General features: G+C 35.7%; 1 protein-coding gene and 1 non-coding gene across 5 annotated transcripts in view; both read left to right on the top strand.

The window, feature by feature from the left end:
• Positions 1–16,214, top strand: part of COP1 (COP1 E3 ubiquitin ligase) — a 165,225-nt gene extending 149,011 nt beyond the window's left edge. For all 4 annotated transcript variants that reach the window (XM_074349831.1, XM_074349829.1, XM_074349830.1 and 1 more), the window contains 2 exons: positions 13,684–13,728; positions 15,876–16,214. In XM_074349831.1, the coding sequence (XP_074205932.1) occupies positions 13,684–13,728; positions 15,876–15,893 (63 nt within the window). In that variant the 3' untranslated portion in view covers positions 15,894–16,214. The remainder of the gene's footprint in view (positions 1–13,683; positions 13,729–15,875) is intronic.
• Positions 8,462–8,601, top strand: LOC123616859 (small Cajal body-specific RNA 3). The gene has a single exon (XR_006724894.1).
• Positions 16,215–17,739: the final 1,525 nt, after the last annotated feature.

Here is a 17,739-nt window from a genome sequence, read left to right as displayed (position 1 = left end):
TAGTCATGCTTGTATTTGTCTTCAAGATCTTTGACTCTAATGATAGTAGGAAGTGTTAGGGATAGACTGTGTAGAACATAAATTTGGCTTTAAGATTTAGTTCCATTTTGTTAATTTACTGTTTTAAATCCCAAGTATTGACCTGTGGCTTTGTGATTAACCATGCATATCTTTGTGAGTTACTTTCCAGAGATTGGAAGAGAAAAATAGTAGTAATTGTCTTTGCTTTTAGTGTTTTTTAATGCTAACAACATTTGAAACATTAGCTTATTTTAAGAGACCCAAGAGTCTTTTTTTTTTAATTGCTATGAATTACTATATCTCTCAAAAAAAAGTCCTTATGGATTGTAAGGTAGTGTTATCACCTGGTAAATAAAAAATGAAGTACTTCATTTCATGCCACACTATTGGAATACCTTTGCCTAGTTTGAAATATGTAACTGAATATCTGTCATCCTTCTTTTTAGCAGCCAAGAGTCATTTAAGTTTCACTAGTCATACTCATGTGCTCTTTCTTACCATTATTTTTTTTTTTACTGACCAATCAAATTCGTAATTCACATGATAATCCTTGATATTTGTACTAAGGGAAGAGAGTAGTGGTTCAGATTAATCCAGAATGTCAACTAATAAGAATGGATAATTGATCTAGAGACTTATGTGGGTATTTATATTTAAAAACATTTTATCTTACATTTTAAAAAGAATAAAATATAGGAGGGTTTATGTCTCTTCCAATTAGTAAGTTGGCCTTGGAACTTCAGAATTCAACAGGAATCCCTGTTTATAAGGAATATTTTTATTTCCTCAAAGCTTTCTGTTTTGTAAAAGGTTGAGACCTTTCAGTTAGCCTTTTACATTTGGCTGGATTTTAAAGATCTGACAACTGTGTTTCCCTTTACTAATGGAGAGGATGAATTATTGATAGCAAAACAAATTCTAGGATCTTTTACAGGGATTTCACTGGTCTTATTGGTGGGGAGAGCCTGGTTACTGTATAGATTTTACATTTTCCATCAGAGTGATCATCAATTTTTAAAAAACTGTTCAGTCATTCTATAATGAAGAAGAATGAAGAAAAGCATTTAATTTTGGCCAGTTTCTGTTGTTCTACACATTTAGTACATGTTTTTACTTATTTCTCTTTTTCCTTTTCACTCTGTTCTTTCCAAATCATTATTTTAGGAATATGGAGAAAAAAAAAATCACTGATCAAGAGTAATAACTTGGAAAAAAAAAAGAGTAATAACTTGGGTTTTATTTGTTTTTTGGCTTTTGATTTTTTTGTTAGTCTGTGTAAATGTCTAATTTTAAACTCACTCATTTAATATAACTAATGAGGGGGAAAGGTTTTGTTGGTAGTCTTAGTAAATTGTTTGAAGGTGTATTTTTTCCCTACTGGATGAGATTTATCAAAAACATGAATTACTTTTAAGCTTTTCATGTCTGTTTTTTAGATGTAAGGCTTTTCATCAACCTGAGTTACTGAGGGTGAAACTATTGGCTCTGAATAGGTGTGAGTCCTTACGAAGAGATCCTTCCACACGGTTTTGCTGTGTTTCTTACTAATTGATAATTGATAAGCTTGAGGTTTTGGTTCTTTGCATGAACATGTGCATTTGAATTTTCAGTTCTATCTTTTTTAAGAGAACTATGACCTTTTTTTAATCCCTTCATCGTCCATGCTTCACAGTGTTGTGTATTTTTCCAGTAATAAAAACTTTTACAAATTAGAGAATGGGGAAAATTGACCTGGGTTGTTTTAGGAAATGGGTGCTATTCCCTTCCTCCAGCCAGCACCACATGAGAAGCTTTCTCAAGATTCTCTCCTGTCTCCTCTGGTGGGAGTTCATGGAGGAAAAGTGTGCAGGAAGATTCTACCCCCTCAACCTGCAGTGTTTACAGCAGCCGGGGCCTCACCCTCCCATGCTAGCCACCCTGTAGCATCCTGTTAAACATTAATCTCCCCACTGGCTTATCCAGCTGTTTTGTTGCGAAGTAAACAAATACTCTGGTTTTGTCTCTCCCTGCAGGTGCCAGTTTCTCCCAATTTTATCTTGTTTTGCTTGTGACTCAGTTCTCTAGTAGTTTCAAGAAATGTCATTAATTTGAAGTTGTCTAGCTCTTTTCTTGTTGTAAAGCACAGCAGCATTGCTCTTTCCCGCTTTCTCCATCTCTAAGCTCAGCTTTCTAGTTTGTAAGATTCGTATTACATCTACAGGTACAAACAAATGTAAGAGGTTTTTAATAATCACTTAATTATCTTAGACTTCTTGCTGTGTAAATTTGTGTATTGTCAGCATATTTCAAAACTAGGTTGAGAGTAAACAGCCATTCTATTTCTTATAACATTTTAGAGATGATTACTTTTTTCAAAATATGATTTATAATATATATCCATCTGGAACAGCCACCCCCTCCCATACCGCATGCAGTCATTCAGTCTCAGTTACAAAAGGTAATTCGGTGTCTGACTTGATAGTAGCAATGGAATCATCTCTTTGAAATTAGTTTTCTAATGAAAGTCTCCATACAAATTTAGCCAGGGGCAAGAATTTTAAGTGTGAAGGAAATATTTAGGCTGTTCGGAAATTACGATGTGACCTGACCTTTACTATTAAGAACTTTTTAATTATTTAGTCTCAAATACTGAGTGTTTCTATAAAAATTTGCCAGACTTCTTATATGCAACTGACAGGTGCGAAGACACATTTATCCCAATTTCGCATTCTACTTAGGAATTGCTGTAGAAATTCCAATAATATAGATGATTGCTGTGATTTACTATATCATAGAAAATGTTGGCTTTTTTAAAGTTTTATTAGGCACAGTCCTATTCTTTGGCAGTTTATAAATTTAAAATCAAATTTATTTAAGTACAGAGTTTTGACCATTAAAAACTGGAGTCTTAGAAATGTAAAATCAAGTTTGATATTAATGTAAGCACAAATTCTATGTCATTTCTTTTTTATAGATCTTGAATCCATCACCCATTTCTACCCATAGTTACCACTAGTTCAGGCTTTGAATGTATTTCCCTATGTTACACAGTAGGAACTTGTTGTATATCTGTTTTATATATAGCACTTTGTATCTGCAAATCCCAGGCTCCCGGTTTATCCTTCCACACCCTCTTTCCCCTCTGGTAACTAAGTTTGTTTTCTATGTCTGTGAGTCTGTTTCTGTTTTGTAAGTAACTTCACTACATTCAATACCTTGTAATAGACTATAATGAAAAAGAATATGAGAAGGAATATATATATGTATGTACAACTGAATCACTATGCTGTACACCAGAAACTAACACGACATTGTAAATATTTCAATTAAAAAAAAAAAGCCTAGAATTAGAAGAAACAAAGATCCTGTTCCTTAAAAATTCAGCCTTGAACTTACTTGTGGAAATTTGTAGGGATCCAATAGTGTTTCCATCTGGGAAGGGAGGAAAAAGTGATTTCAAAGTGTTTCTAACACTGGCTGCCATAGACCTGTTTTTCGTTTCAGTTTCACAGGAATAATTAGGTACTATTTCAAATCCAATTTGTAGGTTGTCTTTTCATTTTGTTTATGGTTTCCTTTGCTGTATAAAAGCTTATAAGGACCCATTTGTTCATTGTTTATTTCTGTTGTCTTAGTAGACTGACTTAGGAAAACATTGCTACAAGTTATATCAGAGATTGTTTTGCCTATGTTCTCTCCTGGATTTATGGTGTCGTTTCTTATGTTTAAGTCTCTAAATCATGTTGAGTTTATTTTTGTACCTGATGTAAGGGAGTGTTGTGGCCTCATTGATTTACATGCGACTGTCCAGCTTTCCCAACATTACTTCTGAAGAGACTGTCTTTTCTCCATTGCATATTCTTGCCTCCTGTGTCAAAGATTAATTGACCATAGGTGTGTAGTTTTATTTCTGGGCTCTCTATTCTGTTCCATTGATCCATACATCTGTTTTTGTGCCAGTACCACACTGTTCTGATTACTGTAGCTTTGTAGTATTGTCTGAAGTCTGGGAGGGTTATTCCTCCAGCTTCATTCTTTTTTTTTTTTTTTTCCAGTATTGCTTTGACAATTCTTAGTCTTTTGTGATTCCATTTAAATTTTAGGATTATTTGTTCTATTTCTGTGAAAAATGTCCTGCATACTTTGATAGAGATCACATTAGATTTGTAGATTGCTTTGGGTAGTATGGCTATTTTAACAATATTAATTCTTCCAATCCAGGAGCGTAGGATATCTTTCCATTTCTGTTAATTGTCTTTAATTTCCTTTATCAGTGTTTTATAGTTCTCAGCATATAGGTCTTTCACCTCCTTGATCAGGTTTATTCCCAAGTATTTTATTTTTTTGATGTGGTTTTAAAAGGGATTGTTTTTTACTGTCCTTTTCTGATATTTCATTATTAGTGCAAAGAAATGAAACTGATTTCTGTATGTTAATCTTATAGTCTGCTACCTTGCTGAATTTGTTATCAGCTCTCGCAGTTTTTGTGTGGAGTCTTTAGGGTTTTCTATATACAGTATCATGTTATCCACATAAGGTGACAATTTTACCCCTTCCCTTCGAATTTGGATCCCTTTTATTTCTTTTTCTTGTCTGATTGCTATGGCTGGGACTTCCAACACTATGTTGAATAGAAGTGGTGAGAATGAACATCCTTGTCTTGTTCCAGATTTTAGCAGGAATGCTTTCAACTTTTCACTGTTTGAGTTTTATGTTGGCTGTGTGTTTGTCATAAATAGCTTTTATTATGTTGAGATATGTTCTCTCTGTACTCATTTTGGTAAGAGTTTTTATTGTGAATGGATGTTGAATTTTATCAAATGCTTTTTCTGCATGTGTTGAGATGATCATGTGGTTTTTGTCCTTTATTTTGTTGATGTGGTGTATCACATTGATTTGTGTGTTGAACCATCCTTGTGACCTGGGGGTAAATCCGACTTGATTGTAGTATATGATATTTTTTATATGTTGTTGGATTTAGTTTGCTAATATTTTGTTGAGAATTTTTGCATCTATATTCATCAAAGACCTTGGCCTGTAATTTTCTTTTTTGGTAGTGTCTTTGTCTTGTTTTGGTACTAGGGTAATGGTGGCTTCACAGAATGAGTTTGGGAGTGTTCCCTCCTCTTCAGTCTTTTGCAAGAGTTTGAGAAGGATCAGTGTATGTTTGGTAGGATTCCCCAGTGAAGCCATCTGGTCCTGGACTTTTGTTTGCAGAAAGTTTTTTAAATTACAGATTTTACTTCACTTCTAATAATCGGTCTGTTCAAATTCTCTATTTCTTCTTGATTCAGTTTTGGTCAACTGTGTATTTCTAGAAACTTGTCCATTTCTTCTACATTGTCCAAATTGTTGGCATATAATTATTCATGGTATTCTCTTATGATTTTTTGTATTTCTGCAATACCAGTTGTAATTTCTCCTTTTTCATTTCTTACTTTGTTTATATGGGTCATTGCTGTCTTCTTGGTGAGCCTAGCCAGAGTTGTTTACTCTTTCAAAAAACCAGCTCTTGGTTTTATTGGTTTCCTTCTATTGTGTTTTTAATCTCTATTTTATTTGTTTCCTCCCTGATCTTTATTGTCTCTTTTCTTCTGCTGACTTTACGTCTTGTTTGTTCTTCTTTTTCTCATTATTTTAGGTTGTCAGTTCGGTTGTTTACAGAACCTTCATTTTTAACACACTACCCAGGGAATTCCTCAATAATAAAGTGCTATAATATATCAGCTTTTGAACTTTTTTTCTTTTTAAAATTTGCTTTGTAAGTATTTGTTGAATTAAATTTTATCTAATTTTTTTCTAATTATTCATCAAAAAACAGTAACACGTTCAAATATCTCCTGCATTTGTCTCTTTCTTTTCATTCATTCATGCATTTCATCTCCTCATTCCTATTTCTTCCTTTACCTCCCACCCCCATAGATTACTTCTAACCCCTTTATGTCCCCTTCAGCTTATGTTTGTACACTGCTACCAGATGTCCTTCAAGTAGAGTCAAACATTACTTATCTTTAATTGACCCTAGGTCATTTAGAAAATTTTCTTTCAAAGTCAGTATCTGCATGTAACTACAACTTATATATTTGGCCATCATTAAAAATTAGGGGAAAATTTGATAAATATGTTACCTGAATTTGTGAATTGTTTTATATTTTTCATTTCAGATACCTTTTCTAATTTAAAAATTATTTTTTGCCTTCACTATTAATATGATCCTTGAGAAAATCGACTTCCAATTATAGAAAAAAAATACAATAGAAGTGATTCAAAGGTAGCTCAGATTTCAAATTTAGTAGCGATTAAGTAGGAAGCCAGTCTTTAAAATAAATACAAAGTAATCATAGACATGATTTTCAATTGTTGCTCCTCTCTCTGCTCCTTTAATGTTTCCTGTTTCCTCGTGTGTTTGATCTTAGGCATTATATCTAAACTATTACCTGTGTTCAAGGTTTTCTAGAATCTAGAATAATGCTACTTGTCCAAACATTTTAAGTTTTTTAGCACAAAACATCTATTAAGAATGTTTCTTCATTGTCCCATATTATTCCTGTTTTTGCTTCTGGACTTGTGCTCATGTTTGTTGTTCCTTATATATCTGTATTGCCTTGTCCTCACTCTCCCGTTTATCTAATCTCTCTATCCTCTCATTCTGTCCCAGTCCAATCCCTACTTCTCTGTCCCCTCTCTTAACCATTTCATCTCCTTGGCTTCTGGTTTCTCACAGGTACTAATGCAACTATAGAATGCACTATGCCAGCCGCCGTTCAAGTATGTTTTTCTCTAATTGGTGTACTTCATTCATGTTGCCTTAGTTATATTTCTTGCTTCCCCTTTGAGAGCAAAATAACAACACCGACAACTGCTGTAATAAGAGCTACTTCATTTTTTAGGAGAGAGTTATAGTTAAGTTAAATTTTAAGTCTTCGCCTAGAGCCTGCATTGTGTAGTTTTTCTCTTTGTTGTGTGTGTGAGTCTCTTTTTATTTTTAATTTTAAATTCTGTAGTGCTTTATAATTTTCAGAGGTTTCACACAGATGATTTCATATAATCTCAATAACCCTTTTTTTAAATCCCCTACCCCTCCATTGCCTCTCTGCCCTCCCCACTGGTAACCACTAGTTTGTTTTCTGTATCTGTGAGTTTATTTCTTTCTTGTTTTATTCCTTAGTTTGTTGTATTTTTTAGATTGCATGTATAAGTAATATCATACAGTATTTGTCTTTCTCTGTCTGACTTATTTCACTTAGGAGAATGCCCCTCAGGTACATCCATGTTGCTGCAAATGGCAACATTTCTTTCTTTCTTTCTTTCTTTTATTTTTTTTATGGCGGAGTGGTATTCCATTATATATATATATATATATATATATATATATATATATATATATATATATATATATATATATATATATATATATATATATATATATATAACACATATATACATACACCACATCTTCTTTATCCATTCATGTGTTGATGGACACTTAGATTTCTTCTATACCTTGACAATGTTTCCATTATAATGGCTTTTAATCAATTTATAAGATCATAAATATGATGACAAAAATAATACCATAGTATAGTCATACTTGAGAATACTGCCCTTTAGTTGTGAAGAAATGGAGGTTTTAGTATTTTAATAAGACTACCACTTGTTTGGTGCCTATAATATGCAAGTTCCTTTTAGTTACGTACTTTAGTGTGTTTTCTTACAGTCTTCATAAAAATTCTGTGACATTCTTAAGATTATCTGTTTTATAGTTGAAGACATTGAGTTTCTAAGAGTGTTGAACAACACTATGGCAGAACCAAAATGTAGGTTTGGTTCTCGATGTCTTAAATTAATTGCTATTTCCACTGTGTTCCATGGCATTCCTAAACAGTACAGAACTTTTGGACCAGCTTTGCTAGAGTATTCTGGGGGAATTTTGCAAATAGTGCCCTTAGAAATGCACAGCTCCATGTGCAGAGTCTCTCCTTAGTGATAATCAGTGTTGTGGAGTCATTTTTCCCTGTCAGACACACCATTGCGAACACATTGTTCCCTGGCTTTATTCAGAAGAGCATCCAAGGTCTAGAGAGAAGTTACCTGGTGTGGCAAGGAAAATTAAGTTGATTTAGGGCTGCTTGGTGAGAAGGGAGACTTTGGAAAGCATTTGGAATGAAGGAAGGGTGGTGAAAATGATGTAGTATTTTTGTGTATCTCAATCCTCTTTCCCTTGTACATGTTCTTTACAATCTTTTCTCCCTGGGTAAAGATCGCTTTGACTTTGTATGCTTAGTGTGCCTTCTTAATCATTCTTTTTCTATTATCTGAATCCTGGGCTTTTTTTTTTTTTTTCCTGTACCTTATTTGAATGCATTAACGTGTATTTAAATGAGGATTTGATGCAGTCAGGAAGTTAGTATAGAAAAGACTGGATAACAGAAGCCTTCTTAACAATGAAGCACAGCAAAAAAATGGAACCTGCAAGACCCAACCATGTAGACAAATGAAAAATGCCTTTTGTCTGCAAATTGCAGTGATCCTACATGAACACGGAGGTCTCTGTCTGGCTTAGGACAGCTGGCTAAGTCTGATCGTTCCCCTCCGAACAGCCTTTACAACCAGCGCCCCTGCTTCCTTGCCGTTTTGCTCTCTATCTCTGCTGATCAAGTGTAGTAGATTATTATATTAATAGACTGCCAGGTGAGGTTACTTCTTCATTCTTCACAACTGGTTTTTGAGGTACATTGCAGTTTTTGAAAACAAGATATTATTGTTTGTTTGATTAAGGAAACTTCAACCAGGAATTGGAGTGAATGCAGAAACATTATTTTTCTGAGGGACCATATTGGCTTAATTAATCCAGGGTTATCAGTAAAAGTCAGTCAATATTTTAAATATGAAGAAGCTATTTAGAGGTGTCTTCCATGAACTCTTTTTTTCTCATTAAGAATTGATTTGTCATTAAGAAAGTGACTTTTCCAGAGTACATTTTACGTAATATGAAAAGTCTAACCAAATTTCAGGAATGACTGTCTCCAGGAGGGAGCTTGCTACTAAGAGTTAATTTCTTAGTATTAAATTTGAAATCTTAGTTTTTCGTTGTATATGTTCTGCAATAAGTTGTGGGGAGGGGAGCGGGGAGCAGAAACTGGAAGGAGCTGCAGTGGCATTTCTAATGCACTGAGGTGTAATATACAGCACCAGGGCGTGCAAGCCAGTGCTGGGTTTATTTATAACTAATTGTGTGAGGATCCTTGTTTGTGGTTCTGAAATCCCCGTGTTTCTTACTCCTAGCAGTTACTGCATCAGACAGCTGTTGAATAAGTAGCCTTATTTTTCTAGACTCTTTATAGAATTCCTTATCTACTCTGGTCTTCAGTTCAATGAACCATTTTAAAGATTTTCTTTCCCCTTACTTATATTATTTTTGCTCTATTTCTTTACATGATAAATTCAAATCTAGATTCAAGACCTTTCACTAAGCTGACCTCTAACTAAAAATCCTGAGCACAAATATTATTCAGATCTAACTTAAAAGGGAAAATGATGCCTTATGCCTGAATTATCTCAACATATGCTTACAAATATATTTGAGAGGTATCCCCGCCACTCTTTATTCACTTTCTAGGATGTCTCAATCAAGGCTAAGAAATGTAGCTATAATGGCATTTTTATAGGCAAGCTAGCAAAGAGAAAACTGTCCAGTGAAAACTAGTTTTGTTTCAGGTAAGTTGGTGTATCTCTGGCGTTATAAGCAAGTTGAGTATGTTGGTGTATGTGTCTTCTATTTTTACAATGAAGACTCGTTGCTAATTTTTCCATTGTCTTTTCTTAGTCTCTTTATCTTAGGAAGAAATTAGTAGGTGCATTATTATCTTAACCTTGAGGAAAGCTTTGCAGCAAAACTGCCAGTTTCCAAGAAAGAAGGAGAAAATAATGAGAATTACTGGCTGGCATTTTAAATTTTATTTAACAAGTAAAAACAACCCATTGAGCCAGAACTTAACTTACATTAGGGTTCTGACAGACTACGGCTACAGCTGAGAATTCCCAGTCATTCAAAATGCAAACAAGAATCACTTAAAACCTACAATAATAACTTTGTACTTATCACTTTCATACTTCTATGCTCAAGTAAAATACCTGGTTTTATTTTTCTGTTGCATGCAAAAATTCATTTATCTTAAACTGATATCTGGCTATCTGAAAGACAGTTTAACCCTAAATCTCTTTTTTATGAGTTCATGGTCTTTGGAGGGAGGGGCATACTAAAATGTGAAGCTATGACTTTTCATTCATCGTTTGCTAATGTGAATAGCTTTCAGTGTTTCTAAAAGTGCTTAGGACACTCCTCACCTGTATGTTAGTCCTAAAAGACAATTCCAACTGGAAAGTGACTTTCTGTGTTGGCTTATTTGTTAATGAGATATTTATCTGTCTCCGCAGGAAGAAGTGTTTAGAGTTAACTCTCTGGTGGCACCTAATATGGCCACTTCTTAATGCCAGTAATATTCCTCAGGTTACAAAAAGACATCATTTATTCATGTTGGATAGTTAGCAGATGTCTTCCTTCTTGGGTTTAGTGTAGTAATTGTACAGACTTCAAAGTCCTCTTATGTCATAATCTAACTAGATCTAACTAGGCTTATGTTGAACGTAATCTTTCACACTGTATGATAACATACCATGCTTTTCAGATGTTCTTCCACTAGGAACTACAACTTTAAATTAATGTAATTCATAATCTCTGTAACTCTCAGAAGTGGATTCACCCTTACCCTCAGGGGGAATCCTCATCTCCACCAGGTTTCTCTTCCTTCCTCTGTATCGTAAGGTGACTAGGACCAAAATGGCAGAAAGAGAGAGAGAGCTCTGGGCTGTACGTTTTTCATTATCCTAACATGATGTGTTCCCATAGCAGACAGCAGTTCTTGATGATTGCAGCCTCTGATGACGGTGCTAGTTGCTTTCTTGGAGACAGGCGTCTCCTCAAACAGAAACTAAATTGATCGGTGCTGTTTGTAGCTTCATTTCTGAATGTGTTCACAGAATCATTTCTGGATTCTCTGGTAGCAGTTGTGATATCACACAACTTGTTTAAAGTTCTTGCTAGAAGGAAATCCATATTACACCACACAGTGCTTGCTTTTGCTGTTTTCTGAGGCAGACATAGAAATTCTGCCTCTCGATCAGCTCAGAGTGAGTTATTATTTATCCTAAGGACACCCAAAACTCACTCCAACCACTCTCTGGACTCAGTTTACTAAGAGTAGATAAATCACAAATCCCCCTTCTCCAGTGCCCCACCCCCCAGTGTTCCAGTCCAAGCAGTAGCCCATATTCCCCAAAGCGGATACTGAAACCAGTTCTAATAGTGAATGCTGCACTACCTGTGTTACTGTTTTCAAGAATAATTGTGCTGATTTAAGGGGAAAATCTCAGCTAGGAAAATAATCAGCGTAGGGGAGGGGAAAATTTCCTTATCCCTCTTTGGGTCCCTGGCGGGGTCTGAAAATTATGTTGACAGAGACAAATTAACAGGAGAAAAACATACAGGTTTAGTAAGTATGTTTTTCATGATGTGGGAGCCTTCATAAGGAAATGACAGCCCAAAGAAATGGAGCCGTGTATTTGGTGCTGTGTTTGATGAAGACCGGGCAGTCATGCAGCAGTGTGACGGGTTAAGGAGTGTGAGGTGCTCGTACTCAGGAGGAGCGAGCTGCGGGAAGCTTGGCAGGGCCTGTTGTTCCGATTGCTCTTGGCATCCCTGTGTCGTTGGAGAAGGATGCCCCTTTACTCTGGGTATTGGGAGAGCACCTCCCACGTGAGGGTTTAATGACCTGTTTCAGGGGAGAAGGGTGAGAGGTATGGGAGGTCAGAGCGACCTTTCTGCTTCTGCTATTTTCTCAAATGTCTTCAGCTTAAAGTAGCCAGTGTCCCAAGGTGCCATATTTGGGGCTTGTGTGTCCCGGACCCCATCATGAGCAATCCCCCATGCCCATCTCCAGAAAAAACATGTCTTTATTCCTTGTTGACTCAACTGACCATTGACATCACCACTGACTGCATCCAAGGAATATTCTGATTCCAAAACTTTGGGGGATAGTGGAAGAAATTATTTACTTCTCCTTACACCAGTAGCAGCAAGATTTTTTTCAAAAAGTAACTTTACTAGGATTCAAAGAGAAGGTTGAAAGATAGAAATACAGAAGCTTGTAGAGCACAGATGCGTCCTATCAAGGACTCTAAAGTTTAACTCAGATTGACCGAAGTAACTTTCCCAGAATACAGATCAAGAGTTTTCTTTCTTCTCTTCAGCACTTTCTGAGGAAACTGGTGGGATTTTCAGGCAGACTTCCTCCTTCAGTGAGGTCTGAGCGCCTGATCTGTTTCTCGGAGCAGTTACTCGGCCTTGGTCTTCCCCTCAGCCGTGCGGCCTCTGCAGCAGTTTTGAGTCTGTTTACCTCCTCCTAGCTGCCTACTCCAAAAGCAAAAAGACTTGTGTGCACTCCCAAGCTCGGAGCCTTTGGACTCTCTGTCTCCAATGGCAGGCATGTCTCAGCTCTTCCTACTCAGTGAGGTTCTCCCTGGTAAACTGAGTCTTTTTTCACCCTTTCTACTTTCCAGAGAAACAGTTTTTTCTTAAAGGCTTAGAATATTAAAAAAAAAAAAAAAAGTTACCACATGCATTCTATTTCATGTAATTACCAAGGTTATTAAAAATGCATAGAGTGAGTGATAGAATAATTTAAAAGATAGCCTTCCTTCTGCTAGATGAAAACCTTCTGTTTTGCTTTCCTATTACCAAATAGCTATCCACAGAGATTGATGCCAGTTACTAGTGTCTTATGGGACAAAGTGAATGAAGGGGGAGTTTTTTGTGGAAAGGATTATGTACTTTGTTTTTCTCAAGTTATTCTTATTTGTGTTTTATTTCGGTCTTTCTTTCTCTTGGCTTTCCTCCTAGTGGCAGTCTGTTTCTCTTCTGTTTTTCTTTACATTTGAAAGTTTCCTTCTCTGCTTCCAACTTTATTTTTTATTAAAACTTAATCCTCAAAATATTGGATTTTGTGTTTATAATTTATAGGTAAAAACGTGTTAAAGTTGATTCTCCATTTTAGACTTTTTTTTTTTTTGCTTTTTGGGGGATTTTATTTTTACGCATTTGTGGTGCTAAGAAACACAATTGGCAAACAGTCTTTTTTTGTACATGCACATTATATTGCATGTAAATACATATACAGTATACTACTGCACATTTTTTTTTAGTTTACATGTATGTACTGTTCATTGTTTCTAAGAAGAGTTTAGAGCTTTAGCTTTTTAAACTTACATAGTTAATCAAAGGAATAAAGTCAACCACAAAATAAGAATCAACAGATGCGGTAATCCAGTCATAAAGGACAGTCAAATGTGCTTACACATATTCAGGAAATCAGTCATCTAAGTTATAAATAAGAAGTAGTTCATTTGTGCCCCTATTATTGGTTTGCTTGTTTGTTTTGGATTCCTCATATAAGTGATGTCATATGGCATTTTTCTTTCTCTTTCTGGCCCAATTCACTTAGAACATTTTAGATTTTATTGATGCCTTAGGATGAAGTGAAAAAAAGAAGGATGAAGAGATTATTCTCTTGGACTGCCCTCCGTTAAATCCTTCTCTGTTCTCTAAAAGTTCTTGTTCTTTTCTAGGAGTCCAATGTGCTGATTGCTGCTAACAGTCAGGGTACAATTAAGGTAAGATATTTTATACATCTCCATCTTAAACTCAGATCCACTTCTGACTATAACATGAAAATATAGAGTTGTACTCAGCCTTAGAGATCATGCCAAGTCATGGGTCTCTGTCTGTTTGGAAGTGGCTTTGATTAAAGGGGAAAAGAACAGGTAGCTTGCAGCTATGGAGAAGATGGTAGTACTTGTAAGAGGTGTGTGAAAGCTGAAGGGACTGAAAAGCAGTCAGAGTGAAAAGCAGATGAAAGCTGTTAATTAAGCGTTCACTGTGGGCCAGGCACTGTTTAGCTTCTGTTAGGCCAGTGCAGCCACCCCACAGGGTATTCAATGGACAAGACCCAAGATATAGCAGGGGATGCTTACACATTCACCAGATTTTAAAATGTCTTACTCATATTTTAAACTTCTCTCCTCGTGTTCCTCTTCCATGGCAAGTAGATTTTTCCTCAGTTGCCCAGGAAGAAAAGGTATTCCGGTGTTCACTTGAAAATTGATCATGTGATTATGTCGTTAGTGTAATCTGAAAACTTCCATGTCTCTTCACACACAGTCTCATTCCCCAATTAATACATAGTTTTCCACATGCCTTTCTTTGTAGTTAGAAGTTCAAGGAAGTTAAAACGTTACCTAGTTATACCATTAGATACTCGGCACTTGGGCACAATACGTTGGATAAATGAATGCTGAACTAAGCAGTGAAACTTGTAAACAAAGCACCATTTTAGAGGAGGTTTTTAGTACATGGGTTTGATCAACACTTTTCCTGTGGGTACCAGTTCTTTCTACATATTCTCTGCTGATACAGACGTATCAGGAAGTATTTTTTATTAATATGTATCTGTTTCCCCCACCACTTGGCATTGATTTCTCTGTGGCTGCCTTGCACTCATCCTGAGTGGAGAATGACCCAGCAACCAGGAGAGCAAGTCCAAGCCTCACACATTGTCCTGTGTAGATGAAATGAGCAGACTTGAAGCAGAATTGCACTGTTAGCTGGGCAAATTAATTTACATGTATTCTTTTTATGGAGCTGGTTTCTGTATTTGGAAAGCCTCATTAGAGAGCTATGGATAACTTAAACGAAAGCCAGGCTTTTGAGTTGATCAGTGCTATGTTCTGGAAGCCTCAAGCCAGATGGTAGAAGGTCTTGATCTGTTTTCAGTGCCTCTCTATAGTATCTCAGTTTCTCTTCATTTTATTCTCATGGCAAGGCATGTATCAAAAAAGCTGTACCTTATTCTTCAACAAGTTTGGCTTCTGAAGCAATTGGGATTGCTAATGCATCTACAGAAAGCTCAAAGCTACATATGTACTTAGAGAATCTCTGTCACAAATCTAAGATTTCTGTGTAACAGCATTGCCCTCTTATGTTAAGTAACCTGCTTGCCACAATGGAAAGACAAAAAGCATATGGATGCATGGGTATAAGTCGAGCCTTAGCGCAGCAGGAGATAAATTACTCCTTTAATTTTTTGCCACGTGGAATTGGTCTCCACCTAACGTGATCCTTTTTGACAATGTTCATAATTGCCCTCATGTTCGATGTTCTTTCTCAGCCATTTCTTCTACTCTTTTTATAACTGATCATTGCTGCTGCTTATTTTTAGTTGTAGCGATATCACAACTTTCTTGTATGACAAGGTACTACTTTAACTCTAATAATGAACAAAATATCTTGACACCAGATGATTGACTAGAAGATAAAGGAAGCAACAAAAGAAGACAAGATTTTAGGTCCTGTTTACTTTGATCACTATGAACTGTTTATCAATGCAAGAAATAAATAGATTAAAATTCTAAATAGCAATATTTAGAATTTTTCTTAAGAATGTAGAAAGATACCAACATTTATTCTAAAAATGTTAACGTTCACGCTATGCATCAGCCAGTTCTTTTATCGATGTGTTTTATGTAGTTTATCTGGGAGGCTCCCTAGTTAACTGTGGAGATAACTAATCTGAGAGGGTTCGTGCAACTATGGAATTGAAAGTAAGAATAGATTAATGTCTAATTCATTAAAATTCTATGGCATTTTAGCAGTTAGGGAAAGTTTACATGATTTGGTTCTCCATTTACAATATAATAAAGCCTGAATAAACTCTGTATTTTAAAACTATTTTATTAAACTGATTCTTTTTTCTCCCTGTTAGGTGCTGGAGTTGGTATGAAAGGTTTACTCAAGTTAATTTGTGTTTGCTCCTGCTGAAATCCATCTGCAGCTGACAAAAGAGAAGACAGAGACTGTCGTGTGATGTCTCTCCCCAAAGTCACCATGGGTTTTGGATTTGTTCTGAGTATTTTTTCTTTTCCTTTTTTTTTCTCCTTTATGACCTTTGGGACATTGGGAATACCCAGTGAACTCTCCACCATCAATGTAACTCTACGGACTTTGCTGCTGTTGGTGGTATGGTTATCGAATTTTTGTGATAGGGAAACAAATTCTTTTGAATAAAAATAAATAACAAAAAATAAAAGTTTATTGAGCCACAGTTGAGCTGGGAAAGTTTTTGTCAGATGTGGCGAGAGATAATCTTTTCAAGCAGTAGCACATGTGAACTATAGAATACTACGCTGATGAACAGTTGTAAGGTCCATGTTTCCCCACCTTTTTGGTATTACGCCTATCAGTATAAATGTAAATGGATTCCTTTCAGTGAATTTAATGTTTAAAGTAGGTGGAAAAGTTAATAACTTTACCTTATGAATTCCTCTCTTCATTCTCTGACAGATTTATATCATCAGCAAGTATCAGCTAACTCTGCCTTTGCCTCTGAAATGTCACCTGTAAGCCCTAAGTAAGCCCTGAATGCAGATAAACCAACTTATCTTACAAAATCATAGCTGTCAGATCGTCATAGGTGTCAGTACCATCCTGGGGTAAACGACTTAGAGCAAAGGCAGCAAACTTGTTCCGTTAAGGGCCGGATAGTAAATATTTTAGGCTTCCAGGTCATGTGGTCTATGTTACAACTACACAACTCTGCCATTGTAGCAACAAAGCAGCCGCAGACCACGTATAAACAGACAGTCAAAGCTGTGAAATAGGTGCAGGGCTGGATTTGGCTCACAGATCACAGGTGGCCAGCCCCTGACTTAGAGGAGAAGAATTTGAAACCCTGCTACCCCAATTTTTAAGCCATGTAATCTATTAGACCGTCCAGTTAATTTTATAAGTTGTTTTCAATTTGTAAAAGGAAAGAAGTTAGGGTAAGCAGGTCAAGCAAAAGTAGTGTGCAGCTTTCTGTTTGAGCTACTTTAAGTCTAAACACTTTTTAGAAAAAGATACAAACAATTATACAACACATGTGTTTTATAAAAATAGACACTTGGAAAAGCTTGTTATGAATAAGTATGTGAATAACAAGGGTAACCAGACTATCCCATTGTATCTCTCCGTTTAAAATTATTGAAGCCTACTACAGACCCACGTTTCATTATCTGAAACCCTTGGGCCAAATGCATTTTGGAATTTAGAACTTTTTGACTTTCAGAAAAGTAGTAGCGTATATACTGTGTATTATGTAACATCCTCCAACAGAGTCTGGAGCAATACTCTATTTTCAAACACATTAATATTTCTGCAGCAAAATGTATGAATGTTCACAAATATGAGATTAATAAAGACTAAAAATAGTCTTGCACCAGTTCAGATCAGTTTTTACTGCCAAATGAGACAACCTTAAGTGAAATTTTTCCGTTTTTCAGAGCTTCAAGACAATCACATCTTACTAACTTCTGGATGTTAAGAACCTGATAAACTTTTGGACTTCTTTTCCAAGATTTTACAAAGATATAGAAAGAATATTCACATGTAGACTCAAAAATCTTTACTTAGATAGATATTTCCAGAACATCATCAAAATAGGAAGCAGAGAGTTAATGCCTTTTTGAATGCATTTAAGTAGAAGCAGATTATTACAGTTTTTGTTTGGGTTGGCTTTTTTGGTTTTATTTCAAGCTGTCAGCATTGTAGGGTCATGTTAATTTCCATACATTTGGGAAGATGTAATAAGG

This window comes from Camelus bactrianus, chromosome 21 (assembly GCF_048773025.1).
Source record: "Camelus bactrianus isolate YW-2024 breed Bactrian camel chromosome 21, ASM4877302v1, whole genome shotgun sequence".
Taxonomy (NCBI): domain Eukaryota; kingdom Metazoa; phylum Chordata; class Mammalia; order Artiodactyla; family Camelidae; genus Camelus; species Camelus bactrianus.
This window is presented reverse-complemented; position numbering and strand designations above follow the sequence as displayed.